We start from the raw sequence: 27,078 nt of genomic DNA on the forward strand, positions 1-27,078 counted from the left end.
AGACATGTCTGTGGGTGGGGAGGTAGACATGGTGTCTGTGGGTGGGGAGGTAGACATGTCTGTGGGTGGGGGGGTAGACATGGTCTGTGGGTGGGGGAGGTAGACATGGTGTTTGAGGATGGGGAGGTAGACATGTCTGTGGGTGAGGGGGTAGACATGGTGTTTGAGGGTGGGGAGGTAGACTTGGTGTCTGTGGGTGGGGGGGGTAGGCCTGTTTTCTGTAGAGATTAATCAGCCAGTGTTTGATGGAGCTTTGCTTGACTACCTTTGAAGATCAGGGATTGTTTATAGTGTGTGTCCCTTCAGGAGATGAAATGGATGGGTAGAGTCTGTCGACAATGTGTGGAAGGAATGGGCTGAGTGGGTCGAGTGGCTTTCTCTCAGTCTATGCTTTTTGAATGTTAATTCAGTTCTGACGATGTTCTGTAGAGGGTGATAGACACGAGCTGATAATGTGTTTATTCACATAACTGGTTAAATATGCATTTTCTCAATAAAGGGGGCAGAAACAGCCAGTGACCCTATATTTCAACTAATCTGGGGTAATATTTAATAATGTTTAATGTAAAGTGCATCATATTACTGGTTCTATCCATAACAGTTGTAAGGTTTAAGGTATTCCAAACATTATTTCCCGTCGAGAAGCATGGCACCATCACATCCACAAATCCACGATTAGAGTTTAGAGGAAAGGAAAGCCTGTTGGTATAGATTGCCCCCTGGTGCAGTGAATGTAGGGTTAGTTGGTATAGATTGCCCCCTGGTGCAGTGAATGTAGAGTTAGTTGGTATAGATTGCCCCCTGGCGCAGTGAATGTAGGGTTAGTTGGTATAGATTGCCCCCTGGTGCATTGAATGTAGGGTTAGTTGGTATAGATTGCCCCCTGGTGCATTGAATGTAGGGTTAGTTGGTATAGATTGCCCCCTGGTGCATTGAATGTAGGGTTAGTTGGTATAGATTGCCCCCTGGTGCATTGAATGTAGGGTTAGTTGGTATAGATTGCCCCCTGGTGCATTGAATGTAGGGTTAGTTGGTATAGATTGCCCCCTGGTGCAGTGAATGTAGAGTTAGTTGGTATAGATTGCCCCCTGGTGCAGTGAATGTAGGGTTAGTTGGTATAGATTGCCCCCTGGTGCAGTGAATGTAGGGTTAGTTGGTATAGATTGCCCCCTGGTGCATTGAATGTAGGGTTAGTTGGTATAGATTGCCCCCTGGTGCATTGAATGTAGGGTTAGTTGGTATAGATTGCCCCCTGGTGCAGTGAATGTAGGGTTAGTTGGTATAGATTGCCCCCTGGTGCATTGAATGTAGGGTTAGTTGGTATAGATTGCCCCCTGGTGCATTGAATGTAGGGTTAGTTGGTATAGATTGCCCCCTGGTGCATTGAATGTAGGGTTAGTTGGTATAGATTGCCCCCTGGTGCATTGAATGTAGGGTTAGTTGGTATAGATTGCCCCCTGGTGCATTGAATGTAGGGTTAGTTGGTATAGATTGCCCCCTGGTGCATTGAATGTAGGGTTAGTTGGTATAGATTGCCCCCTGGTGCATTGAATGTAGGGTTAGTTGGTATAGATTGCCCCCTGGTGCAGTGAATGTAGGGTTAGTTGGTATAGATTGCCCCCTGGTGCATTGAATGTAGGGTTAGTTGGTATAGATGGCCCCCTGGTGCAGTGAATGTAGGGTTAGTTGGTATAGATGGCCCCCTGGTGCAGTGAATGTAGGGTTAGTTGGTATAGATTGCCCCCTGGTGCAGTGAATGTAGGGTTAGTTGGTATAGATGGCCCCCTGGTGCAGTGAATGTAGGGTTAGTTGGTATAGATGGCCCCCTGGTGCAGTGAATGTAGGGTTAGTTGGTATAGATGGCCCCCTGGTGCAGTGAATGTAGGGTTAGTTGGTATAGATTGCCCCCTGGTGCATTGAATGTACACTCAGGTAGTGTGCAGAGCCCTTGCACCATGAAAACAGATCTGGATGGTATGCTGTACTCCTAGCTCAATGAAATTTGACTTGATTGACGTCGCGGCCCAATACACTGAATATAGGCTTAGTCGGTATACTCTACGCAGCACAGTGAGCATAGACTTTGCTGATAATACACTGGGGCTCCCGATAAGGCCTCTGGTCGCCCGAAAGCAGCGGCCACGGGGTGGTGCGGAATGGCCGGCAACTCTCCGCAGAGGGGCCACCATTTTGCAAATCGTCCTTCAGGATGGAGCGGTGTAGGGGACCGCTCCGGCCGTTTTCCCGCTGTGGTGTGGATGCGCCGACCCCATACCGACCGGCGGCGACTGCTTCCCGAAATTGCCCCACGGAAAATCTGCCTTTTGTTGAATTGGCCTGCGGGAGCGGCATCGCTGGCCGGTACCCCCCGACGGCTGGCTGTGTTGGTGCACTCCTTGTTGGTCGGTGGCACGGCTGCCCTTAAAGGGGAGGTGGCGATGCCATCTTATTTTTTTATTGTCGGGCGACTGCCAGATCGGCCCGACGATTATGTCCCCGGGTTCGTCCAGGCCTCCCAACAGGCAGCCTGGCTTGGGGTGGCAGGCCGCTGGCCTGGCCCTGCCCGGCCGAAACCCTCCCTAGTGGGCCAGTGGACCGAACTGAAAGATATGCGGAGCTCGCAGTGGCCCTCCCCTTTAACGGAAGGGGAGAGACATTGTGACGCATCAGCGGGACGTGGCACGTCCGCGTCGTGCTTACGTCATCAGCGACGCACTGATGTCATTAGCGCGGCGCTGATGAGTGATCAGGGCGGCTGACCCACTGCAAGGGGCCGTCCCGAGCTTAAAAAAACCATCCAAGTGCCGAATATCGACGGCACTTCCACCGCAACCCATGCGACGGAGAAAAACTACAAAAACCAGAAGGTGTGCTGGGCGGAGGCAAATTTCTGCCCCACTATCTCTAGCACAGTAAATCTAGAGTTGTTTGGTACATATTACCTCCAATACAGTGAGCATTGACTTGTTTGGTATTCTCGACCTTAGCGACTTGAATATAGACTCGGTTGGTATACACTACCTCCAGTCCAATGAATGTAAACTCCAACAACAACAACTTGTATTTATATAGCACCTTTAACGTAGCGAAACGTCCCAAGGTGCTTCACAGGAGTATTATGAGATAAAAAATTTGACACCGAGCCGCATAAGTAGAAATTAGCGCAGGTGACCAAAAGCTTGGTCAAAGAGGTCGATTTTAAGGAGCGTCTTGAAAGGGAAGAGAGGCAGAGAGGTTTAGGGAGGGAGTTCCAGAGCTTGGGGCCTAGGCAACAGAAGGCACGGCCACCTTATGGTTGAGCGATTGTAATCAAGGATGCTCGAGGGCAGAATTAGAGGAACAGTCATCTCTGGGGGTTGTGGGGCTACATGAGATTACAGAGGTAGGGAGGGGCGAGGCAAAGGAGGGATTTGAAAATAAGGATGAGAATTTTAAAATCGAGACGTTGCTTAACCGGGAACCAATGTAAGTCAGTGAGCACAGGCGTGATGGGTGAGCGGGACTTGGTGCGAGTTAGGACACAGGCAGCCAAGTTTTGGATCATCTCTACTTTTACATAGGGTAGAATGTGGATGGTCAGCCAGGAGTGTGTTGGAATAGTCAAGTCTAGAGGTAACAAAGGCAGGGATGAGGGCTTCACCAGCGGATGAGCTGAGACAAGGGCGGAGACGGGCGATGTTAGAGGTGGAAATAGGCGGTGGTAGTTATGCTGTGGATATGTGGTCGAAAGCTCATTTCAGGGTCAAATATGACACCAAGGTTGCGAACAGTCTGGTTCAGTGTCAGACAGAAGTTGCGGAGATGGATGGAGTCAGTGTCTAGGGAATGGAGTTTGGCGGGGACCGAAAGCAATGGCTTCGGTCTTCCCAATATTCAATTGGAGAAAATTTCTGCTCATCCAGACAAGCAGTCTGACAATTTAGAGACCGTGGAGGGGTCGAGAGAAGTGGTGGTGAGGTAGAGCTGGGTGTTATCAGCGTACATGTAGAAACTGACGCTGTGTTTTCGTATGATGTCGCCAAGGGGCAGCATGTAGATGAGAAATAGGAGGGGGCCAAGGATAGATCCTGGGGGACACCAGAGGTAACGATGCGGGAACGGGAAGAGAAGCCATTGCAGGTAATTCTCTGGCTACGATTGGATAGATAAGAATGGAACGACCTCCAGTACAGTAAACGCAGACTCGGTTGGTGTACACGACCTCCAGTACAGTGAACGTAGACTCGGTTGGTATACACGACTTCCAATACAGTGAACGTAGACTCGGTTGGTATACACGACCTCCAGTACAGTGAATGCAGACTCGGTTGGTATACACGACTTTCAGTACAGTGAATGCAGACTCAGTTGGTATACACGACCTCCAGTACAGTGAACGCAGATTCGGTTGGTATACACGACTTCCAGTACAGTGAATGCAGACTCGGTTGGTAAACACGACCTCCAGTACAGTGAATGCAGACTCAGTTGGTATACACGACTTCCAGTACAGTGAATGCAGACTCGGTTGGTATACACGACCTCCAGTACAGTGAACGCAGACTCAGTTGGTATACACGACTTCCAGTACAGTGAACGCAGACTCAGTTGGTATACACGACCTCCAGTACAGTGAATGTAGACTTGTTTGGCACAGGTAGAACGTGCCGAAACCCTAAACTTCGGGACCGAGGCCATTCTGGTTTCGGGTTTTTCCGGATTTCGGAGAAGAAATCAGACATCCCAAATCTGGAAACCCCTGGGCCGAGTCTCGGGTATTTCCGGATATCGGAGCAGAAATCCGAGTGGAGTACGTGGGTCAGGTGTCGGCTCGGGTCACACATCGGTCGGGGTCATGGGGCATTCGGAAAGACTCCAGAGCAGATCTGTACGTAACTTGTGTTTGCGCCGTTTATAAAAAAAAATGACCGGTTTTCGGAACAGATTTCCGGATTCCAGATGCCGACTCCCGCGATGTGCCCAATGTCTGCTTTTCGGACAATTATGGTTTTTAGAACTCCGGATTTCAGGCGTTCTACCTGTATATACTGCTTCCAGTCTAGTAAATGTAGACTTGGTTGGTATACACGACCCACATATAATGAATGTGGACTGGGTTAAAGCATTGAATAAAGTGGAAGAACTTGATTCTGCGGTAAATGAGGCAACGCTGATTTAGTGCTGAGGCAGGAGAGAATTGCCAACGGTCTGGGTGGGTTCTGGACATCGAGCTAAATGATGGGACAGGATGTGGACCTTCCTCAATTCTAAAGCTCTTGCATTCAAAATTCTGAAAAGCAGAAATCCTGGCCTGAATCTGAATTGAAACAGGATTAGTAAGCCATTCCCATTGGATAGCCTATAGGAGGGAGCAAGGAGTGAATGTGTTGTGATACAAGATCTGTCTCACTGCATTGCATTGCATACTGTCACTTGCTGAGTTATATACACACTTTTAACAAATTAGAGAAGGTTTTAAGCATCAACCAGTGTCCCTTATTCATAAATCAACCCCGCCTACACACTTTGTCACCATATGTCTCAATTCTTTCTTTCCAGAGCGCACATAATTGCCGTAAGCACATTTTTACTGTTCATTTGAATACTCTTCCCGAGTAGCATATTCCATAACTCTATTACACTTACTAATTTCAAACTTATTTACCCTGGAATTAAGATTTCCGTTGATCAGGATTTTTAGTAAAATTGCAATTCCATTCCTTTGAAACTGTTTACTGATTTTGCTAGAAATAAGACCAAAGAAACTTCCTTCCTCACATTTGAACCTTTTCATAATAGTCAACAATATTTTGTAAACTTGAGTTGTGTCAGGCTTGGCTCAGTGAGAGAACCCTCACCACGGAATCAGAAAGTTGTGGGTTCAAGGCATACTCCAGAGACTTAATTACATAATCGAGCCTGATACTTCAGTGCAGTGCTGAGAGAGTGCAGCACTGTCTGGGGTGCCATCTTTTGAAAAGGACGTTAAATCAAAGTGCTGTCAGTCCTCTAAACAGGTGGATGTAAAAAATCCCATGTTACTATTTGAAAAAGAACACGGGTGTTAGAATCATAGAATGGTTACAGCACGGAAGAAGGCCCGTTGAACCCGTGCTGACTCTCAGCTAGTCCCACTCCCCTGCCCTGGGTATTTTCCCAGTATCTTAGCCAACGTTGTATCCCTTGCCCAACACCTACAAAATCAGATTAACTAGTCATTTATCTCAGTGCTGTTTGTGAGACCTTGCTCTGTGCAAATTGGCTGCAACATTTCCCTACATCACAACCGTGGCTGCACTTCATAAGGACTTCATTGGCTGTAATGCGGTTTGGGATATCCTGACGTCACAAAAGATGCTACATAAATGCAAGTTCTTTCTTGAACTTGAGACCTTCAATCACATCACCTTGATATTTCTACTGTTCCGGTGTTAAATTTGTAATGTTAAAACTATTGTGGCTGGCAAATATTGATGCTGCAGTTATGGTGAAACCACACGTGAGCAGGAAAGCAGGTCTCCAATTGTGGCCTGCACGTTCCCTTCCCCCCCCGCTGGTGTACAGACAGACAAACCTGCAACAACAGGTGTGCACCGATAAGAGTACATGACATGGTGAGGAATGCTATCTCCGAATGCGCTTGCCAGCAGTAATCCAAACTGCTCTCTGACTGGGGCATAGTTGTCACTAACCATCAGGTCAGCCTTCAGTATAATGTACACGAGTGTTAGGGTATGCTTCCTCCTGGCTGCTGCCTCATTTTGTTGATACCAAGACTCATTGCGCTGTCTCCTGTCCTAACTCCTCCTTTCCCAGGACCTAAAAACTGTGAAATTCCATGTCTTCCTTCCTCCCCACATCTATAGGCTTTTAAAACCCAAGCTTGGCATCATCATCAGGCTCGAGGTGCTGAATGACCTACTCCTAACCACATCCTTGTAACCACAAGGAAGTAATCTCTTGGAACAATATGGATGACCAATATCCTAGAAGCAAACCATCTACCAATGGTTACCACCTGAAGCCTGAGTTGGGATCCTAGCCTTGTAATCGTTCCCACATACGGAGGGTTTAATGAGTGCCATACCCTTCGACCTGCAATAATATGGTAGGGTAGAATTTGGGCTGGGAGCACTGTTTCCCGTAGAACCAGTGAGCTAGCTGGTTTTGATACCATCGGAGTTTAATACACCGCTACCGCTTTTCTAAGCGGTGTAATTTTACTGTCAGTACAACCCGGTTTAAATGGGATAGTTGAGGGGTATGATGGGAGAGGTGCTAATTTTGTTTTTGTTCTGTTTTTCCAAGCAGATCTTAACCACAAAAACACTCTGTGGGATATCTGATTTACCCTCCCATTCCCTTCAACATGATTTTCCTCCTACTCTCCATCCCTGGTATCTTGTGGCCTGTCACCTCAATTCAAAAACTGCTGTCATGGTAACACGCTGCAAGCTAAATTCTAGTACATTTTCAGTATATTGTCCTCGGTTTCTACTCTGGGATATCTTTGCAGGAAGTGTTTTTGTGGTTGAGATCTGCTTGAAAAAACAGAACAAAAACAAAACTAAAACCTCTCCCATCACACCCCTCAACTATCCCATTTAAACCGGGTTGTACTGACAGTAAACTCACGCCACTTAGAAAGCAAAAGCGGTGCATTAAACTCCGATGGTATCAAAACCAGCCAGCTCACTGGTTCTACGGGAAACAGTGCTCCCAGCCCAAAGCCCAGCCTGAATTCTACCCTTGCATCATATTGCAGGTCGAAGGGTCTGGCACTCATTAAACCCTCCGTATGCATCACAGACTAATGGATGTGGGATAGATTACAATGGTGGGATCCCAACTCGAGCTTCGGGTGGTAACCATTGATAGATGGTTTACCTCCAGGATATTAGTCATCTGTATTATTCTGAGAGATTATTTCCCTGTGGTTACAAGGATGTGGCGGAGGAGAGGGGCAGAGCGGAGGCATCTCCACTGCTACTGGGAGAGTATCTGTAAAGGTTTGGAGTCTGTGTAACAACAACTCTTGGGAGATTGTCTGCCGCCTGGCTCAGGCTTTACTCAAAATGTCAGTCTCCTTCTTTGAGCACATGAGGCCAATGTTCTTCCTAATGTCACATATGTGCCAGTTCCAGGGTTGTTGGGGATGAGATTTGGGAACAAAGACCTTTTTGGCCAGGTGTAAACCTCCTTTGTGCATGATGTGCATTTCTTGCACCAAACAGACAGGGGTTGGAAGCTCCAGCCTGAAAGCTCATGCAAATAACCCAGGAGTGAAGTAATAATGCCTCTCGTCATTGTCTGGGACTCTGCCGGGCAGTGCCTGGAATGGAGAATGCCCACGTGAACTAGCTGTCTGACATTGGCAGGCAGTGTCTTGAGATCAGCTGCTCAAAGGGACCGCTACCAACGATACACTAGGTTGGGCAGTGAGTTCCACCTTCAGTGCAGCAGAGCTGGTGTGTGGGTAGGGGGATTCCGTTGCTCATTCTAACCACTGTTACGCTGTTAAACGTACAGCAGTGCACAACATCCCGGCCCCTTTTTGGAATGGGCTTTGAATCTAAGGCAGTAGCCCTACCCAGTGCTCGGCCAGTCCATTCAACTTAGCTGAAAAATAGTCAGGCTCAGTGAGGTGAACATAACATAAGAACGAGTAGGCCATTTGGCCCCTCGAGCCTGCTCCACCATTTAATATGATCATGGCTGATCCGATCATGGACTCAGCTCCACTTCCCCGCCCACTCCCCATAACCCCTTATTCCCTTATCGGTTAAGAAACTGTCTATTTCTGTCTTAAATTTATTCAATGTCCCAGCTTCCACAGCTCTCTGAGGCAGCGAATTCCACAGATTTACAACCCTCTGAGAGAGAAATTCCTCCTCATCTCAGTTTTAAATGGGCGGCCCCTCATTCTAAGATCATGCCCTCTAGTTCTAGTCTCCCCTATCAGTGGAAACATCCTCTCTGCATCCACCTTGTCAAGCCCCCCCATAATCTTATGCTCTCAAAAAGTGGACCTCTGACTTGTGCTGAGGTGAGATGGGGTAAGGAAATCGGTGTCATGATAATTTATCATAGCAACATAGGAATTGCTAGACATCTAAAAACCAAGGTCCAACTAGTTTGCCTTCAACCATCCTGGTAATCGCATGATACAATGATGATGGAGTTGTTGACCAATCATAGTAATCAATCTCCGTCAATTAGTCTAGAATAGACCCACACATGACACCTAGTGGTGGAGAGCTTTGGCAACCATAGGTCCAAAGTCACCTTTTTTCCTCCCAAGCATTTTATACTTACCACAGGTCATGTCTTAAATGACTTGTATACTGTATCCTAAAATGTTACTTTCTGAAAGAAAATGATCAATCCCACCTCTGGTACCAAACACTGTCTCTGTGAGGGAACAGTGAACCCGGGCTGTGTTGTAATTGTGCGTTGAGGCAAGGCACCACCTCGGTATCCATGGCCTAGGGAGGGAAATAGATTAGCCACTAGGAGTGAGCTATTTTAAAGTTTCATTTTCTTTGATCGCGTCAGGCAAGGCAGGAGATTAAAGCAATGGGCTTGCGGACATGTGAGCACAATGTCCCGTCTACTGCTGTTAAAATCTGCTGTTCCCCCTCTCCCCCCGCCCCCCCCCCCAGCACACCACACGCACACTCTAGGCATGTAACTACTTGTGAAAGGTGTTAGAGGACTGCTGGGACTGTGTGGAATTGTATCCCTGCACAAGTCAGCACCTTCAGAAGAGAATAACATTTGGAAAAATCTCTGGTGCAGGAATGTGGTACTGGGGGGGATTAGCAACAGGGCTCGAGATTGCTGGAATATTTTCTGTGATTGTATAAATTCTTAGAATTTCTGCAGATCACGTAAAAAGTGCTGTACCCCGGGGACACACAGGAAGATAAGCGGCGATACTGCAAGATTAGAGAGCTTTATGTAACTTTAACCCTCTCACTCCATCATCATCTGGGGGAAAAATGTTTCCAAATTCCTTTCTTATTATTTGGTGAGAGTTGTGCATTGATTCTGTTAGGGTGACATTGCATGCAAGTGATACAATGCAGTAACTTATATCATTGCATTGTGTTTGCAAACAAGTTTAACACACACATTTTTCATTGCCTTGTTTTCTATAAGACCATTTTCCTCTGAAAATTTTTTTGCCACCTTTTTCTTTGCAACATTTTTTTTAAAAAAATCCCGAGAATTTTTAAAAATGCTGCACTGTGCATGTTTGGGGATTGGGAAAGTCATGTTGCAAAGAAAGAAGTGGCAAAAAATGTCCCTATTTTCCCTGAGAAGGCTGCTTTTAAACAATTGAGCGGCAAATGGTAATAAGAGTTAACCACATAATATGGAGTCACATGTAGAGGTGCCTGGCTCCTTTTCCCTGAAGGACATTAGGGAATTAGTTGGGGTTTTTACAACAATCATGGTCATTTTTTTTTCCGGGGCCAGCCCACAAATTACAAGATTTATTGGATTCAGCTTCAGTTGTGGGATTTGAACTTGTGATCTCCGGGTTGACACGTTTACTACGATAACAACTATACTCCCATCCTTTAGGGATATAAACAAAATTCCTGGAGCCCAGTCCAGTCCTCTTCTCACAACCCATTCCTAATAGTTGGCTAGTTACCAATATAAGGACTGGCATGCCTACCAACTCGGATGGATGATGACATTGTGCCACCTGAGAATTCCCATCGACGGCCTCTCCAGATATAATCCTCTGAATGCTGGGACTTTCCTACTTCCTGCAGTCTGTTACTTTGTCTTGCGCTTCAGCAAGAGAAAGCTCCCGCAACTCGCATAACCAGGCAGGCTATGAAAAGTAAAAGAGGAATGCAAGAAAAGAAAGAAGGAACAGAAAAACCAGGAAAGGAGAGGCGGGACAGAAAGATGGTGGGAAGAAGTATGCATTAATATCACTTAGCCACCCTGTGACCCATGTGACAGACACAGTTAGTCATATTTAACCATTTTTTGTTGGGCTGAAGTATTGCCCAAATATGGTCCACAACTAAGAATCTGGATGACCAAATGTCAGACTTTGCTCCTATCGTGGAAGGATATAAATGACCTCTCCTAAATTTTTCACAGTGAAGACGCAGCGGGATTTGTCGAGACCCGTTGGCCAAGAGATGGGGGCAAAGCATTACTTACACTTTTTCCAAGCCCGTTTTACATCGTGCCCGAGTGACTTCAGTGGAATCGAAAATCAGGTGTGATTTCAGCCCCATTAAGTTAAACCAGCCCTGGAACAAAATAGTGTTGAACAAGTGTTTTGAGTCTATCCCGCTATCTTTAGCTGAAAGAAATTTGCACACAATTACTTAACGCTGAAAACTGCTCTTGGCCACGGGGAGACACTGAGCTAATTAATTTTTGCAAATGATTGGAGAGTTAAATAGCTAGGCAGCATTCGGTCACCTCCAACAGCCCAGCCCCAGAGAGCTATTGATAGAGGGAAGTAAGCAGCGCTCCACAAGTCTTCCTGCCCTGCAAGCTGATGAAAGTACATGGTGAGGGGAGAAAATAGTTGAGTAACTGTAATTGAAGAGGTGTTCCTTGCTTGTCGAAGGGGAGTGAGGAGGTTTGAGGTCATGAAGGTGAGCAGAGCTATCGAAAACATAGGTTGCCTCTCTTGGAGGTCCCAGACCATCATTCCTGGGAGACTATGTTGAGATGGATGGTAACATTATTGACTACTATTCCTGTACTCGGCCTAGGTTAGAAACATAGAAAATAGGTGCAGGAGTAAGCCATTCGGCCCTTCGAGCCGGCACCACCATTCAATATGATCATGGAACTTCAATTAGACTTTGGGTGGACGCTCGCCACTGATTACTGCTGGCAAATATATTATCCTGACAGGAAGTTAACTGGGGCTCATTCTTTCCTGTGTGACTCTCTCTCGTGTTCCCTCTTCACAGGAAATGTGCGCTGAGTGGCCTGTCGAGAACCTGTAAACATCGCATCAAGCTGGGAGACTCAGGAAATTATTTCTACATTTCGCCATCCTGCAGGTCCAGGGTATGTACATTACAAAGGGAAGAGAGGACTTGAATTACAATGTGAGGTTATCCACTTTGGTGGCAAAAACACAAAGGCAGAATATTATCTGAATGGCAGCAGATTAGGAAAAGGGGAGGTGCAACGAGACCTGGGTGTCATGGTACATCAGTCATTGAAAGTTGGCATGCAGGTACAGCAGGCGGTGAAGAAGGCAAATGGTATGTTGGCCTTCATAGCTAGGGGATTTGAGTATGGGAGCAGGGAGGTCTTACTGCAGTTGTACAGGGCCTTGGTGAGGCCTTGCGTGGAATATTGTGTTCAGTTTTGGTCCCCTAATCTGAGGGAGGACATTCTTGCTATTGAGGGAGTGCAGCGAAGGTTCACCAGACTGATTCCCGGGATGGCTGGACTGTCATATAACGAGAGACTGGGCCTGCATTCACTGGAGTTTAGAAGGATGAGAGGGGATCTCCTAGAAACCTATAAGATTCTGATGGGACTGGGCAGGTTAGATGTGGGAAGAATGTTCCTGATATTGGGGAAGTCCAGAACAGGGAACACAGTCTTAGGATAAGGGGTAGGCCATTTAGGACTGAGATGAGGAGAAACTTCTTCACTCAGAGAGTGGTTAACCTGTGGAATTCCCTACCGCAGAGAGTTGTTGATGCCAGTTCATTGGATATATTCAAGAGGGAGTTAGATATGGCCCTTACGGCTAAAGGGATCAAGGGGTATGGAGAGAAAGCGGGAAAGGGGTACTGAGGGAATGATCATCCATGATCTTATTGAATGGTGGTGCAGGCTCGAAGGGCTGAATGCTCTTGCACCTATTTTCTATGTTTCTATGTTTTTCGTTCAGTAATGGGATTTGTCCTTCTGTGTTGAGTTGATTATGGACCTGGTACCTGGGCATGTATCTGCTAAATCACATTTTGAAGGGGGTATCTTCCATTCTGATCCCTGCAGTGTATGAGTTTGAAGGGGCGTGTGAACCAATGAATGAATGAATGTATGTGTGAGTGCATGAGCACGAATGTATATATCAGTGTGACTATAGGTGAGTGTGCATGTATTACTGTGTGAGTTTGAGTGTGAGAATGTGTTCATGTGTATGAGTGAATGTGAGTTTGCATACAATGTGCCTGTCTCCCGATGCATACATCACACCCCTGCCCCACCCCTACATTGTAATTTCTCTCCTATCTCTTCCCAACTCTCATCAGCATCATTTCCGTAATGAAGCATTAACACCTCCTGCTTCAACACAACAACTTGTATTTATATAGCACTTTTGATGTCGTAAAATGTCCCACGGCACTTAACAGGAGCATTATCAAACAAAATTTGACACCGAGTCACATAAGGAGATATTAGGGCAGATGACCAAAAGTTTGGTCAAAGAGGTAGGTTTTAAAAAGCGTCTTAAATGCGCAAAGAGCGGTGAAGAGGTTTAGGGAGGGAATTCCAGAGCTTTAGGGCCTTTGCAGTTGAAGACACAGCCAACAATGGTGGAGCGATTAAAATCGGGGATGCTCAAGAGGCCAGTAATGGAGGAGCGCAGAAACCTCGGAGCGTTGTGGGGCTGGAGGAGATTCGAGATGGGGAGCAGTGAGGCCATGGAGAGATTTGAAAATGAGGATGAGAATTTTAAATTCGAGGCGTTGCTTAACCGGGAGCCAATGTAGGTCAGCAAGCTCAGGGGTGATGGGTGAGTGGGACAAGGTGCGAGTTAGAACATGGGCAGGAGGGTTTTGGATGACCTTAAGTTTATAGAGGGTAGAAAGTGGGAGGCCAGCCAGGAGTGCGTTGGAATAGGCAAGTCTAGAGGTAACGAAGGAACGGATAAGTTTTGCAGCAGCAGATGAGCTGAGGCAGGGGTGGAGACGGGCGAAGGTGGAAATAAGCTCGTTTCAAGCCCTCTGCTAATCACACAACTTCCTGTCAGCCCCATGTCTACTGACGTTATAAATCTCCTAAACGTCAGCTATTGTTCCTGTCCCTTTTTAAAATCACTGTTATCACCACTTTATAGAAATGTCACTCTTAGCTGTCTATCTTCTCAAACTAACATCATATCTCTTCTCTGCCCTTTCTCCGAATCTCGCCACTCTGGTTGCTGACTCACCCACAGGAATGGGACTGCCCCGGTCAGAGTCACAAGTAGCATCTGATGTGATGACCCCCACAGCTTTCTCTATCTCTCCTCAGTCCCTTCAGCCTCTCTGCTGTCTTCTGAATTGTTGACCACTACACTGCCAGGTGTGGCTTGGTCGTTGTATTCTCGCCTCGGAGTCGGAAGGTTGTGGGTTCAAGTCCCACTCCAGGGACTTGAGCATATAATCTAGGCTGACACTCCAGGGCAGTGCTCGGGGAGTGTTGCACTGTCTTTCGGATGAGACGATAAACCAAAGCCCAGTCTGCCCTCTCAAGTGGACGTAGGAGGTCTCAAAAATAAAACTGGGGCGTTCTTCCTGGTTCCCTGGGCCCTCTCCCTCAACCAACATCAATAAAACTAGATTATCTGGTCACATTGCTGTTTGTGGGAGCTTGCTTTGCGCAAATTAGCTGCCTGGTTTCCTACAATACAACACTGACTATACTTCAAAAGTACTTTATTGGCTACAAAGCACTTTGGGAGATCCTGAGGTCATTTAAAGGTGCTATATAATTGCAAGTCTTATATTCTCCACTACCGTTCCTCTGATTCACCACTAACGCCACACTCTCCTGATTCCACACCTTCCTGACACTCCATCTCTCAATGTTTTTTTTTCTCCCACACCCAAAAGTGACCCCCTTTGTGCCTCAGTGCTCGCTCCTTGGTTCCTTCCCATTTGCCATCTATTTTCTACCTTTTGGCAACCTCATCTAGAACTACAACATTGGCTTTCACACATACCCCCATTACACCATCTGCCATTGATTTCAGGGCTGTTATTGTACTGTCAGTCTGTCTGATGTCTGGTCTCTGGTTCAGCCAAAACTTCCTACAATCCAACAATGAAGTCACCAGCTCCCCCCCGTGCTCTTTAGTTCGCATGCCAGACATGAGACTCCCAAAGCAAGCGCTCTACTTGGAACTCCTTCACAGCAAACGAGCCAAAGGTGGGCAGTGGAAACATTACAAGGACACTCTTAAAGCCCCCTTGATAAAGTGCAACATTCCCCACTGACACCTGGGAGTCCCTGGCCAAAGATCGCCCTAAGTGGAGGAAGTGCTTCCGGGAGGGCGCTGAGCACCTTGAGTCTCATCGCTGAGAGCATGCAGAAACCAAGCGGAAAGAGCATGCAGCAAACCAGTCCCACCCACCCTTTCCCTCAACGACTATCTGTCCCACCTGTGACAGGGACTGTGGCTCTCGTTTGGACTGTTCAGCCACCTAAGGACTCATTTTAAGAGTGGAAGCAAGTCTTTCTCGATTCTGAGGGACTGCCTGTGATGATGCTCTTGATCCAACTCCATCCATCTCCTGGTTATGCACTCAGGGTGAACACAGTGGATGGGGAACCTCGGTTTCTGCTCAATGCGAAGCTGAGCTTTTAGCCCCACATCGAGTCCTTTGCCAATCCCGCGCTACCTTATACCTCCTCAACATTACCCACTTACAACTCCATCTCTTCCCACCAGTGCCAATATCCATATCCAGCTCTTCATTGCTTCAAGGGTCGATTTCTCAAGTGCTTTTCTGATGTCTACCTGCACAAATTCTGGCCAATCCAGAAATCTGCTGAAGCACAAGTCCTTTTCCACCCTTGACCCCTTTCTTCACCAAGCTCCATGTGTTCCAAAAAATCAATTTCAATGTGTTCAATTCCCTCTGTGGACTTGCCCCTCCGTTTTTATGTAATCTTCTGCAGTCATACCTCACTTCCCACATTTTTGGTTCCTCTGTCTCTAGATTATTGTTTATCCCTGCGCTCTCTTCGCGACCGATCTGTCGGTTGTTCTGCCTATGCTCGCTGGCATTCTCTCCCCAAACCCTTAGATTTTATTTGCCTCTAAGAGCTCCCCAGACACGAATCCCCAACTATGGCTTTAATCTCCTTTCAAATTCTTGTACTTCAAGCTCGGTGCCCATCTCTTTCCTCAATGAGATATTCACTTATTTGAAGAGCACTATAAAAATTCATGGGGCCGAAATTACCCACCACGCCGACCCTGTTTCTGGTGATTTTGCCAGCGCGGTTGATGCGGTGGCCTCTTGAGCGAAATTCCACTCTTTGGCTTTGTTTTTCCGGCGGACCGGAAGTCTGTCATAATGCGGCGGTGAGAGGGAGTTCGCGGTCGATAGGGGCGGAAGTTGGGGGTGGATGTCATGTCCGCCACTGTCAGTCATCGGCGTAGCGCTGATGGATGTCATCACGGTGCTGCGTCACTACCTCTCTCCCCTTCACTTAAAGGGGAGAGCCTGCGCGATTCTTTAAGTTTGGTCCACTGGACCACCAGGGAGGGTTTCGGCTGGGCCAGCGGCCTGGTACCCATGAGGGGCTGCCAGGCTGTCTATCCCGGGGGCATAATTGTCGGCCCAACATGACAGTTGGCTGACAAAAAACAATTTGGCAGCAGTAAGTCCTCCCCTTTAACGGGAGCCGCACCGCCATTTCAGAAGGACTACAACCTACAACCTCACTGCACTGGCAGAAAAAGCTGCTTTTGGTACTGCGCGGTGGGAGCAAGATTTTTTTTCGGCAGAATTTCACCATCGGGGGGGGGACAGCGACAGTGCGCGCTCTGATGACGCATTTAGAACGGATTGGCACCAGCGGAGCGGTAGTGGGGCGGTGGGGAAAGGGGAATGGGTCACCGTCAGGATACTGCAGGAACAGAATTTCCAAAATGGCGGCCATTACATGAGAAGTCGGCGGCCATTGCACTCCGCAGCATGACCGCTGATTTCCGGCGGTAACAGACAGGGGCAATTCAGGCCCCCATGTGTTTTGTGTTTTTCTCGTGTGCGTACAACGTGTGTGTATACATGTCGCCTCTGCATATATGGCGCATGTCTCTTTGGTACAAACAGTTCCCTATATCATGAGTAGCAGTGTTGGTGATCCCATGGTGTGTACTGTTTGGAGGTTTTCTAGTAGTGCCTTATCTACTCTATTCTCGTATGTGGCAGCCAGTGGTGATGAGAACCTCCCACATTTGCTGCACAGGATCCTGTTACTGCTGTGTGATCTATGACTTGAGCCCGAGTGCTTCATTGCTGATGCTCATTAATCTCAATGAAAAAATGGGGCCTGAAATTCCACACGGTTTCTACATGTCTCCTGCTATAACTCCAGCGGGAAAGTCGACAAACCCCAATGGAATTTCAGGGCAAGATGTTTAACGTTTGAACAGATCCAGAATCTTTGTGTCTGGGTGGGATTTGCTACAGATTTATTTTTGGTCTGATTTTAACTGTCTTACCATCTGTCTTTCTCAGATTACTGCTGTCTGCAATTTCTTCACATATATTCGTTATATCCAGCAGGGCCTGGTCCGACAAGATGGTAAGATTATAAAGGGTCATTTTTTCCACTGAGAACCAGAGGTGAAGGGACATGGCCCATATTGGCCTTTTCAACACCTCCAGGGTTGAAAAGAATAACATGGGAAGACAGGGAAGCAGTAAAAAAGTGTGGGCAATTTGAGGGAGGCGTGGAGTTGAATTTTTGAGCTCACGAGAGCAAGATACAAGGTGATGGAGACTTTTTTTTAAACAAAAAATGAAGTTAGTATGTATGAATTATTTAATCTACTTAAACTCCTTCCTGTGATTTTTAATTTCTGGAGTTTAATTTTGGTTGTCTGGTTGAGGAATGTTAGTGTTGAGGAATGGAACACTTTCAACTTCAGACTCCAAGGAGCTGAATTTCCACCTGGATTCTCCTGCTTGTCCACTGTAACTTTGGAAGAGCAGCGGAAATTCCAGCAACTGGTGTAAACGCTGTTACGAGGGAGAAGTGGGAGAGCCCATTCACTCCTCAAGTGTCAGTATCAGGCCCTTCCAATTCAGGTATAGCAGGGATTACATTGGACTAAAACTTCTGCACCACCGGTATTCAAGCTTTTTGCATTCACGAACTACACTAGTGTGTACCGTAGAACATAGAAACATAGAAAATAGGTGCAGGAGTAGGCCATTCGGCCTTTCGAGCCTGCACCACCATTCAATAAGATCATGACTGTACATTCACCTCAGTACCCCTTTCCTGCTTTCTCGCCATACCCCTTGATCCCTTTAGCCGTAAGGGCCCTATCCAACTCCCTCTTGAATATATCTAATGAACTGGCATCAACAACTCTCTGCGGAAGAGAATTCCACAGGTTAACAACTCTGAGTGAAGAAGTTTCCCCTCATCTCGGTCCTAAATGGCTTACCCCTTATCCTTAGACTATGTCCCCTGGTTCTGGACTTCCCCAACATCGGGAACATTCTTCCTGCATCTAACCTGTCCCGTCCCGTCCCGTCAGAATTTTATGTTTTTATGAGATCCCCTCTCATCCTTCTAAACTCCAGTGAATACAGGCCCAGTCGATCCAGTCTCTCCTTATATGTTAGTCCAGCCATCCCGGGAATCAATCTGGTGAACCTTCGCTGTACTCCCTCAATAGCAAGAATGTCCTTCCTCAGATTAGGAGACAAAAACTGTACACAATATTCCAGATGAGGCCTCACCAAGGCCCTGTACAACTGCAGCAAGACCTCCCTGCTCCTATACTCAAATCCCCTCGCTATGAACCTTGGACAAGCCAGTAAATGAGCGATATAAGGACTGATTTGCCCAGGTTTTGAGGGCTGTATAGTCAGGACCAGGGGATGCATGTCGCCCACACACTGCAGTTTAGATCTCCCTGTCCCAAAAACATGCTTTGGGCTCAACCTCAGGAGATTGCTCCTTACTGCAACAGTGTAGGTGACACGTTTTCCAATTCCTGCAACAGCCATCCAGTGGTCTGAGTGAGATGACCATTGCGATTGAGTGACCCCTATGGAAAGTACACATGTGGACACTGGGTGACGGCAGCATTGATCTTCAGTGAATTTAAAGCAACCAATGTCACCATGATACTAGTATTACAGACTAATGTGTTTTTCTTTCTTTGCAGTGGAACAGATGTACTGGGAGGTGATGAAGCTGAGGAAGGAGATGTCCGTTGCTAAACTGGGGTACTACACAGAGGAGTCTTAGTCTCCAAGTTACTGCCCCAGATTTAGGACTAGGCTACACAGCTGCAACTCTAGGGGCCATTCATTTACACACAGCTTTTAAACAAAATGGAAAAAAAAAATGCCATCTAAAAACAACCACAAGAGCCTTTGCTTTCATGGAGCAGGAAACAAGCAGGAAGTGTGGTAACGTGCCCAGGATGAGTGAGTGACTGCCTCCATAGCCTGGGCTGGATTGAAAAAAGTTCAGTGTCAAGGAGTGGATGATATACTGGGTAATATTATCACCTATAACGCAAGCCTTTGAGTACAGATCCTATAACTTCGATCTCTATTGTTACAACAGCCAAGGATTGTAAGACCTGCACAACTCAGCATTGGTCCCTATTAGAGCTTAATTCTTTGTTTAACTGGCATAAGATGGAGAAAAGTGGTTGAAAGGGGATCATTTGAAGGAAAAGTAAGTTTATTCCCTTCAATGTAACACTTGCAGTGCAGTATTGGATTCCCAACTAGGGTGCTGGGCCCAGCCATGATGGATGGTCCATTGGTGTTGGGCTGTTCATCCTGCTCATGAAAAGCCTGAGGAGGGACAATGTTGAGAGAAATGGGCTGACCCAGACCTACTACATGTCAACAGATAAGGTCAATAATGGTGTGGCAGAGAAACAGGCAGTAAAAGTTGGAAGTGTAGAGACAAGTGATGTTGGGAGCAGGGAAGCGAATAATTTATGTAAATTAAGTTCCATAAGAATGGATGTCATGTGGGATCCAAGGTACAAAATGAAGCCCAGTGAAGTCGAGATTCCCCCCATAACATTGACCCGGATGAATCTCTCTCTCTCATAACCCACATGCTCGCTCCACCTCCGTCAAATTGACCCTGGCCTCTCCACAGTTACACCGACACAAGTGGAGGCTTGTTCCCCTCCCCGTTGCCATAATCCAGATAAAATTTGCTTCCTCTTGTCACTCTGACCCGGACGGAATGTCCCTTCTTCAGAGGCCCAGGCAGATGAACCTGTTTTCCCCAACGTCTGCTCGCACAGGCTGGGGGAAAGAGGGGATGCAGGTCCTTATGGAGAACAAGCATTGTCAAATTACTAGTCTTTTGAGAAACTACTGGTGTTTGATCACGTGCTTGGATCAGCCCTGATCGGAGAGCGGTAGATGAACTGTTAAAACATCGGACCTGATGGTTTTAATAGAGGGCTTTCACTCCAATTACCAATGCTGAGATAGCTGCACTTCTACAGCATTCCCTTAAGGAAGACTTGCATCTCTAACACCTTCCCACATCTCTCGGATATGCTTAATACAATGAATTACTTTGCATAACGGTCGGTCACTGCACTTCAGTCAAACTCTCATGGAGCTATTTTGAAACTTTCTCCAATGTGAAACCCTTGTTCGCGTGGATATGTCAGCATTAGTCCGAATTGGATGCAAAATCCAAGTTTATTTTTGCTTATTAATGTTATACTTCTCCCAGTCAGTGATAACTACCAGCAGAAACCAAAATGTCTATTTATTTTAGAGAATGAAGATGAATCAACATTTTCCTTTAAAGAGGGCGTGGGGGCTCTCCTGATGGTTTCCCAGGTTAATGAAGCACCCGGGGTCGTACTTGGCAGTAAAAATCAGGAAGCTCCCAGGTTTGACCCCCTATCTGTGCTGAGTTAGATGATCTTAGCCAGCATAGAGGTTGAGGCTCTTCAATTGGCCTCACCTGCCTGGGCTAGGGAGAGGGACAATCAGCCAAGGTTCCTGCTCCTGATCGCTATCCAGTGACTCTTGCTGGAACGAGTTCCTTTGTGGATATCCGGTGAGGATAGGACTGGTGCTCATCACACTCTGATAGCCTGGAAGGACATTCATTATATTCACACCAGAAGTGTAACTAACAATTAAAAATGAGTAGCTCCTCCGGTCCCTGACCACTGACTGCTTGAGCCTTAGGTTTTTAAGGTCCAGCTGCAAATTTTACAGGTTTTGCCTGAAATGCCAATTCCTATCTTTTTGGAGAAACTTGCTGTGAACGAGCAGGAATCTGAATCCTTCCTTATCGTGGCTGGCACAATCCTGAAAGGCTTTGTACACGACTGTGTACAATCCCTTGGTCTCTGACACAGACGTAGGTATGGCCATTTGGGTGGCTCAGAGGGCTGCCAACCTGTGGAACCATAACCCAGCAAGAGTCTTTTGGAGAGGAAGGGAGAACATTGGAGCAGGGGAAAAAAAAGAGGGATATTGATGTATTAGCCATATTGTATTATCTCAGGATGGTGCTCACCTGCCTGGAATTCTGTACAAAGCAGATCCCAGACTAATTCTGAGTTTAACGTTGTACACAGGTACTGTTGGTCAGCACTGTGTGTTGAATCTGTAGGAGAAGGTGACGGAGGGATTGTTGTGAAGAATGGCTTCATGGAGGCTAAGTAACTTATTAAGGCAGTACAATGGTACCAGCACCCCCCCCCCCCAGTCTCGGGAGGGAGGGGATAAAATTAGACGGGGTTTCTGTCCATCTCTGCTGAAAAATGGACATGTGACCCTTTTGAAGTCAGGCTCGTCTGAATGTGTGTGTTTGTCAAGTGAGGATATTTCAGCCTAATAGTCTGCGGATACTCACTTTTTTCTCATGCATAAAGAAGCACTGCCCGGGCTAGATACTGGAAGGCCATCTGCGTCCATGAAATTAAGCGTCAGAAAAATGGAACAGCTTCAGAAGGCCGTGGGAGGGGGAGATTTTGTGTGTGTGTGTGTGTGTGTGAGGTGGGGGGGTGGGGGGATAAAAAATAAGGTCTCTATGGACCAATTGCACTAGTGAGGGGACACTTCATTACAAGAAAGATTGCAATAATACCACTCCACACCCGAGCTTGTCTCAGTCAGATCCTGGCTGCCTGTCGATGACCAGAATCATTGCTATTGCCATCATACTTTCTGCCAACTATTGCAACTTTCCTTATTTGTCCCACTATCTCACCTTCGACTTTCTATGCTGTCATCTCCCAGCTGAGACCCATCCTGAGGCACCAACGGCCCTCCCTGTTGGAAGGTTCACTCTGCAACATGCTCTGTTACTGCGCACTGCCCACTCCCTCTCAACACTGCCCTGTTGGTCACTCTGCCCTACCAGCTGATGGTCAACATCTACCTGGTGTTCCCGAAGCAGCTTGCCTCTGCTTCTGTGCTTTTGTCAGAGTCCGGGTTTCCGCACTGTACAAGTGTGAGGCAGGACACTAGCCTAATACACTCTCCTTTTCACATTCTGTAGTACATCGCTCCTCTTCCAGAATGGTTTTCATAATCTGTCAAGTAGGAGAACATTGTTTTCTTCATCTGTGCTTGCATCCCCCTCCGCTGGATGCAACATCTTTTTGGTAACCATCCTCCTGAGCAATAAATGTTGTGACCTATGTAATCTCTCCAAATGTCACTGCTTTGCACAGACATTGTCTGTGACAAACAATATCCTGAGAACGGGAACCAATATTTTACCAGGAGTTTCAGTTCTTAATCTTTGATTACAAAATGGCTTGAGCCATGTATCATTCCTTTTCATGTTTAACTTGTATTAGTATTATAATCACTAAGGAATTCTTTATAATCCATACATTACTATTAAAGGAGCACTGTCAGTTGTTTGACAAACCTTATCTAAAAATAATGTGTGCCAAGTTTCTCCCTTCTACCTTAAAGGTGCTGTGTCTTGCTGGGATCCCCAGGCACTGGTTGCCCTCCAGTACTTGGCTCATGTGGCCGTTCTTTAGCCCAGTCAGTGAGTGCTGGCAGGCTATTCAAACGTGGCAGATATCACAGCAGAGCTGGATCCTCTCTGCAGTTGATGCGCTCTCCAGCAGGGTGTCTGTGTAGTGATGAGGAGCAGGACCCCTGGCTGATGGTTTATTTCCCCCCTCCTAGCTGGACTGAATTACAGTGTTCCTAATATCACCCAGCTGAGATTTGCTAATTTGAACACAGACCAGGAAATAAACCCGAGACCACCTTGTCCATATGGCTCAATGCCACAGTGGATGCTGAATTTACCCACTCAGTTATCAGGGAAATATCACATTGTAATGTAATAACATGTTACTTGTGTGGGATATCAACACAAAAATGACACAGCATTTTCCTGGCTCTTCCTGGTCCCTTTTCCCCTTCCATCGCCTGCAAAAAAAATGTTTGCCAAACACTTTTCCTGAAGGCAGTGCTCCTTTAAGCTGCATGGTGCATGCTTAACTTTTTTTTAATTGACTTTTTTCAGGTATCATTAATTAATTCAAGTGTTTTTATTATTGTGGAGAATTGAGTGTCCTCCACTTGCCAAATATAACGGCTATTAGACGCAGGGCACCCCTGGCTCCCTGACTATCAGTTGGAGCTTTCCTTCTATGGGTTGGACTGACTGCAGTTATACAAATGTTTAATACATTTCTACAGTGTATAAAATAAATACTAATAAAACTGACAACTTGCTCCTTTGAATGAACAAAGTGATGTTGATGGGTATAGTAAGCATGTTAATAAATTATAGACTGGAATGTAATTAAGAGCTTTGGATGGTTTCTATATAGAATAATGGATACCTGGAAATGAAATGGGGAATACCTGTATAAGACAAGTTAAGGACACAAAAATGCCATTCTTCCTATCGAAGATCATCCCTTTAGTATCTTAACGTTCCCATTATAGCATATTGAATATTCCTAATAATAGCCTGCCACCATGTCATAATTCATGAGCACAATCTACATCTCTGCCATCTGCTGTTCTTCCGATGTAGTAACTTGGGTGGGGGAAGGGTTGCAGTAGCGGAGCTAAAATCGGCAAGCAGCACTTATGGCTCCGCGGTCATAATTCCTGGGGCCTTCCGCTGGGTGGCCCAGGTGCCTGCCTGAATTGAATGGGAGCTTGATGACTGTATGCAGACCGGGGTCCTATGAAATATATACAAGCTTCTCAGTTGAAAGCCCCTAAAAACTTAAATAAATTATTTTTGTGGGGACAGGAGTGTTCCTCTGTACTCCACAAGAATAATGTGAGCCACTGCCATCCCGGGCTACCCCATCCTCCGCAACCGTGCCCTCCCTCCTTCCCCTGGCCTGGACATACCTAGCTGCTGGCTGGGTCAGCATCCAGCCCTCCTGATGTTGCATTGGCCCAGAGCCGACGAGCTCTAGTGGGATTGTTATTCAGGGTGGGCAGCTTGCTGGCGGCATGGTAACAAGGTCCAGACCATAAATGGACGGGCATCCTGTGAGCAGGCAGTTTCCCCAGCAACCCGCCAATTCCATGCCCTTCATGAAAATCTACCCCAATCAATCCATTGCTTGTACTATCTTCCTTAAACATCAGGTGCCATTGGTGTTGCTTGTTTGTATAGGCAATCGACCTGTAGCCATTTGTTGAACTGTTGTAGCTGTCTTGTCATTATTATGTCAACCAAAGACATTTGTCGCCTAACGTCTTTGTTCTGTTGTCATTCTAGTCTGGTGACACTTGTCCGGGGGTGGGGGGGGGTGTGGGTCGTTTCCAATGGGAACTCCACAGTGTGTGTCTCGTTTCCTTGCCAGGATCCCGACCCGTGAGTCAGCCTGATTGGCAGGCCTGGCTTCCAGTTGGGCAGGGAGCACACAGGAGGGAGCACACAGGAGCGAGCCACAGGAGCAGGTAGAGAGCCTGCAGCTGCTACTGGGGACTCACGGAGGTCCGATACTCGACCCCGGATCTGATTCCTGACCCGGTGGAGGGGGTTCAATCCCTGACCCCAGGAAGTCTTTGTATGGTGGTGGGGGGCATCCAATCCAAGGGAGGAAGGTAAGGTGGGGGGAGTGGGAGGAGAAGAAGCACTCGTACTCCTCCTGGCCCACAAGCAATGCTGTAAAGGCACTTAGCTTCTCCCCGCAGCTGTCCTCGCCTCCCTTCATCTGCCGGGTTAAATCTGAGGCTGCAAGCCACATTAAAATATTTAAATGGCCAATCTACCTCCTGGGATCAAGTTGGCTGCCTGCCCCTTGTCCTACCTCTGTTAAGTGGGCAGGTTGGGATCAAGTTTGACAGTTTTAAAATTTTAACATCTCATCTGACCCCAATCCACCTGTTTTGGGGGTTAAAATTCACCCCAATAACTCTGGTAATATAATGGTCGATGATCCAATACTTGGTCAGATCTAACTGGGAGTTCCATTTTGCAAATTAGCAACCCGATTGTTACACCTGTGATCCAGGGTGAGCCTGTTTTATCAAGTGGTCTGGAGAATGGAAGGACCACAACATTATACGGTTCCAGTTGGCTCGTAGAACTAAAGGTACTGAGAACCTGAAACTCGGATCGGATTTCAGAAGAGCAAACTTCTCCAAAATGGAACGGGGAAATTGGCTAACCTTCCTCGGTGGTGCTGAGACCGATGTTGAATACAAATGGAAAGTTTAAGAACTAGATTTAAAAATGTGGGAAAAAAAACATGTACCCAAAATCAGAAGAAGGATAAGTGGTAAGGAAAAGCCAAGGTGGCTGGCTGACTCTGTACAAAGACAAATAAAGTGTAAACAGAAATGTTTCTTTAAATTACAAACATTTAATTGTCAAACAGGATTGAATATCAGGAACAACTAGAGAAAACTAAGGCTGGTATTAGATCAGCACAAAGGCTAATGGATAAAAGGATTGTAGACCACTGTGGCAGTAATGGGAAGAGCTTCTTTCGGTATGTGAAGAGTCAGAGAACTATCAAAGACTGTATTGGGCCCTCTGAGTGTTCAAGGACAGGTTACAAAGGACTCAGTCGGTATGGTGGAAATATTAAATGAGTACTTTACATCAGTCTTCACTTTTGAAGATGACGCTCGAATATTAGAATTTAATAATGTTAGTTTTGTTAGTAACATTAACAGACAAACATATTGTTTTAGGAAGAATTAAGAACTTGAAAATAGATAGAGCAGCCGGGCCAGATGATATCCACCCGAGGGTCCTCCGTGAGATGGGACATGTGCTGGGTGAGCCCCTCCGTGAGATGGGACATGTGCTGGGTGAGCCCCTCCGGGAGATGGGACATGTGCTGTGTGAGGGTCCTCCGGGAGATGGGACATGTGCTGTGGGAGGGTCCTCCGGGAGATGGGACATGTGCTGTGTGAGGGTCCTCCGGGAGATGGGACATGTGCTGGGTGAGGGTCCTCCGGGAGATGGGACAAGTGCTGTGTGAGGGTCCTCTGGGAGATGGGACATGTGCTGTGCGAGCCCCTCCGGGAGATGGGACACCACTCTCTGGGTGAAGAAGTTTCTTCTCATCTCGGTCCTAAATGACTTACCCCTTATCCTTAGACTGTGACCCCTGGTTCTGGACTTCCCCAACATTGGGAACATTCTTCCTGCATCTAACCTGTCTAAACCCGTCAGAATTTTAAACATTTCAATTAGATCCCCTCTCATTCTTCTGAACTCCAGTGAATACAAGCCCAGTTGATTCAGTTTTTCTTGATAGGTCAGTCCCGCCATCCCGGGAATCAGTCTGGTGAACCTTCGCTGCACTCCCTCAATAGCAAGAATGTCTTTCCACAAGTTAGGAGACCAAAACTGTACACAATACTCCAGGTGTGGCCTCACCAAGGCCCTGTACAACTGTAGCAACACCTCCCTGCCCCTGTATTCAAATCCCCTCGCTATGAAGGCCAACATGCCATTTGCTTTCTTAACTGCCTGCTGTACCTGCATGCCACCCTTCAATGATTGATGTACCATGACACCCAGGTCTCGTTGTACCTCCCCTTTTCCTAATCTGTCACCATTCAGATAATAGTCTGTCTCTGTTTTTACCACCAAAGTGGATAACCTCACATTTATCCACATTATACTACATCTGCCATGCATTTGCCTACTCACCTAACCTAT

General features: G+C 46.7%; 1 protein-coding gene across 8 annotated transcripts in view; it reads left to right on the forward strand.

Annotated features, from left to right (window-relative positions):
• Positions 1 to 23,733, forward strand: part of rab3il1 (RAB3A interacting protein (rabin3)-like 1) — a 234,037-nt gene extending 210,304 nt beyond the window's left edge. For 6 of the 8 annotated variants that reach the window (XM_070899826.1, XM_070899827.1, XM_070899833.1 and 3 more), the window contains 3 exons: positions 11,940 to 12,039; positions 17,451 to 17,517; positions 19,118 to 23,733. In XM_070899826.1, coding sequence (XP_070755927.1) covers positions 11,940 to 12,039; positions 17,451 to 17,517; positions 19,118 to 19,200 — 250 coding nt within the window. In that variant the 3' untranslated portion in view covers positions 19,201 to 23,733. Of the gene's footprint in view, positions 1 to 11,106; positions 11,235 to 11,939; positions 12,040 to 17,450; positions 17,518 to 19,117 lie in introns of those variants that run through there. The other 2 variants (XM_070899830.1, XM_070899829.1) reach the window with 2 other exon arrangements.
• Positions 23,734 to 27,078: the final 3,345 nt, after the last annotated feature.

Source organism: Pristiophorus japonicus, chromosome 14, assembly GCF_044704955.1.
Source record: "Pristiophorus japonicus isolate sPriJap1 chromosome 14, sPriJap1.hap1, whole genome shotgun sequence".
NCBI lineage: Eukaryota > Metazoa > Chordata > Chondrichthyes > Pristiophoridae > Pristiophorus > Pristiophorus japonicus.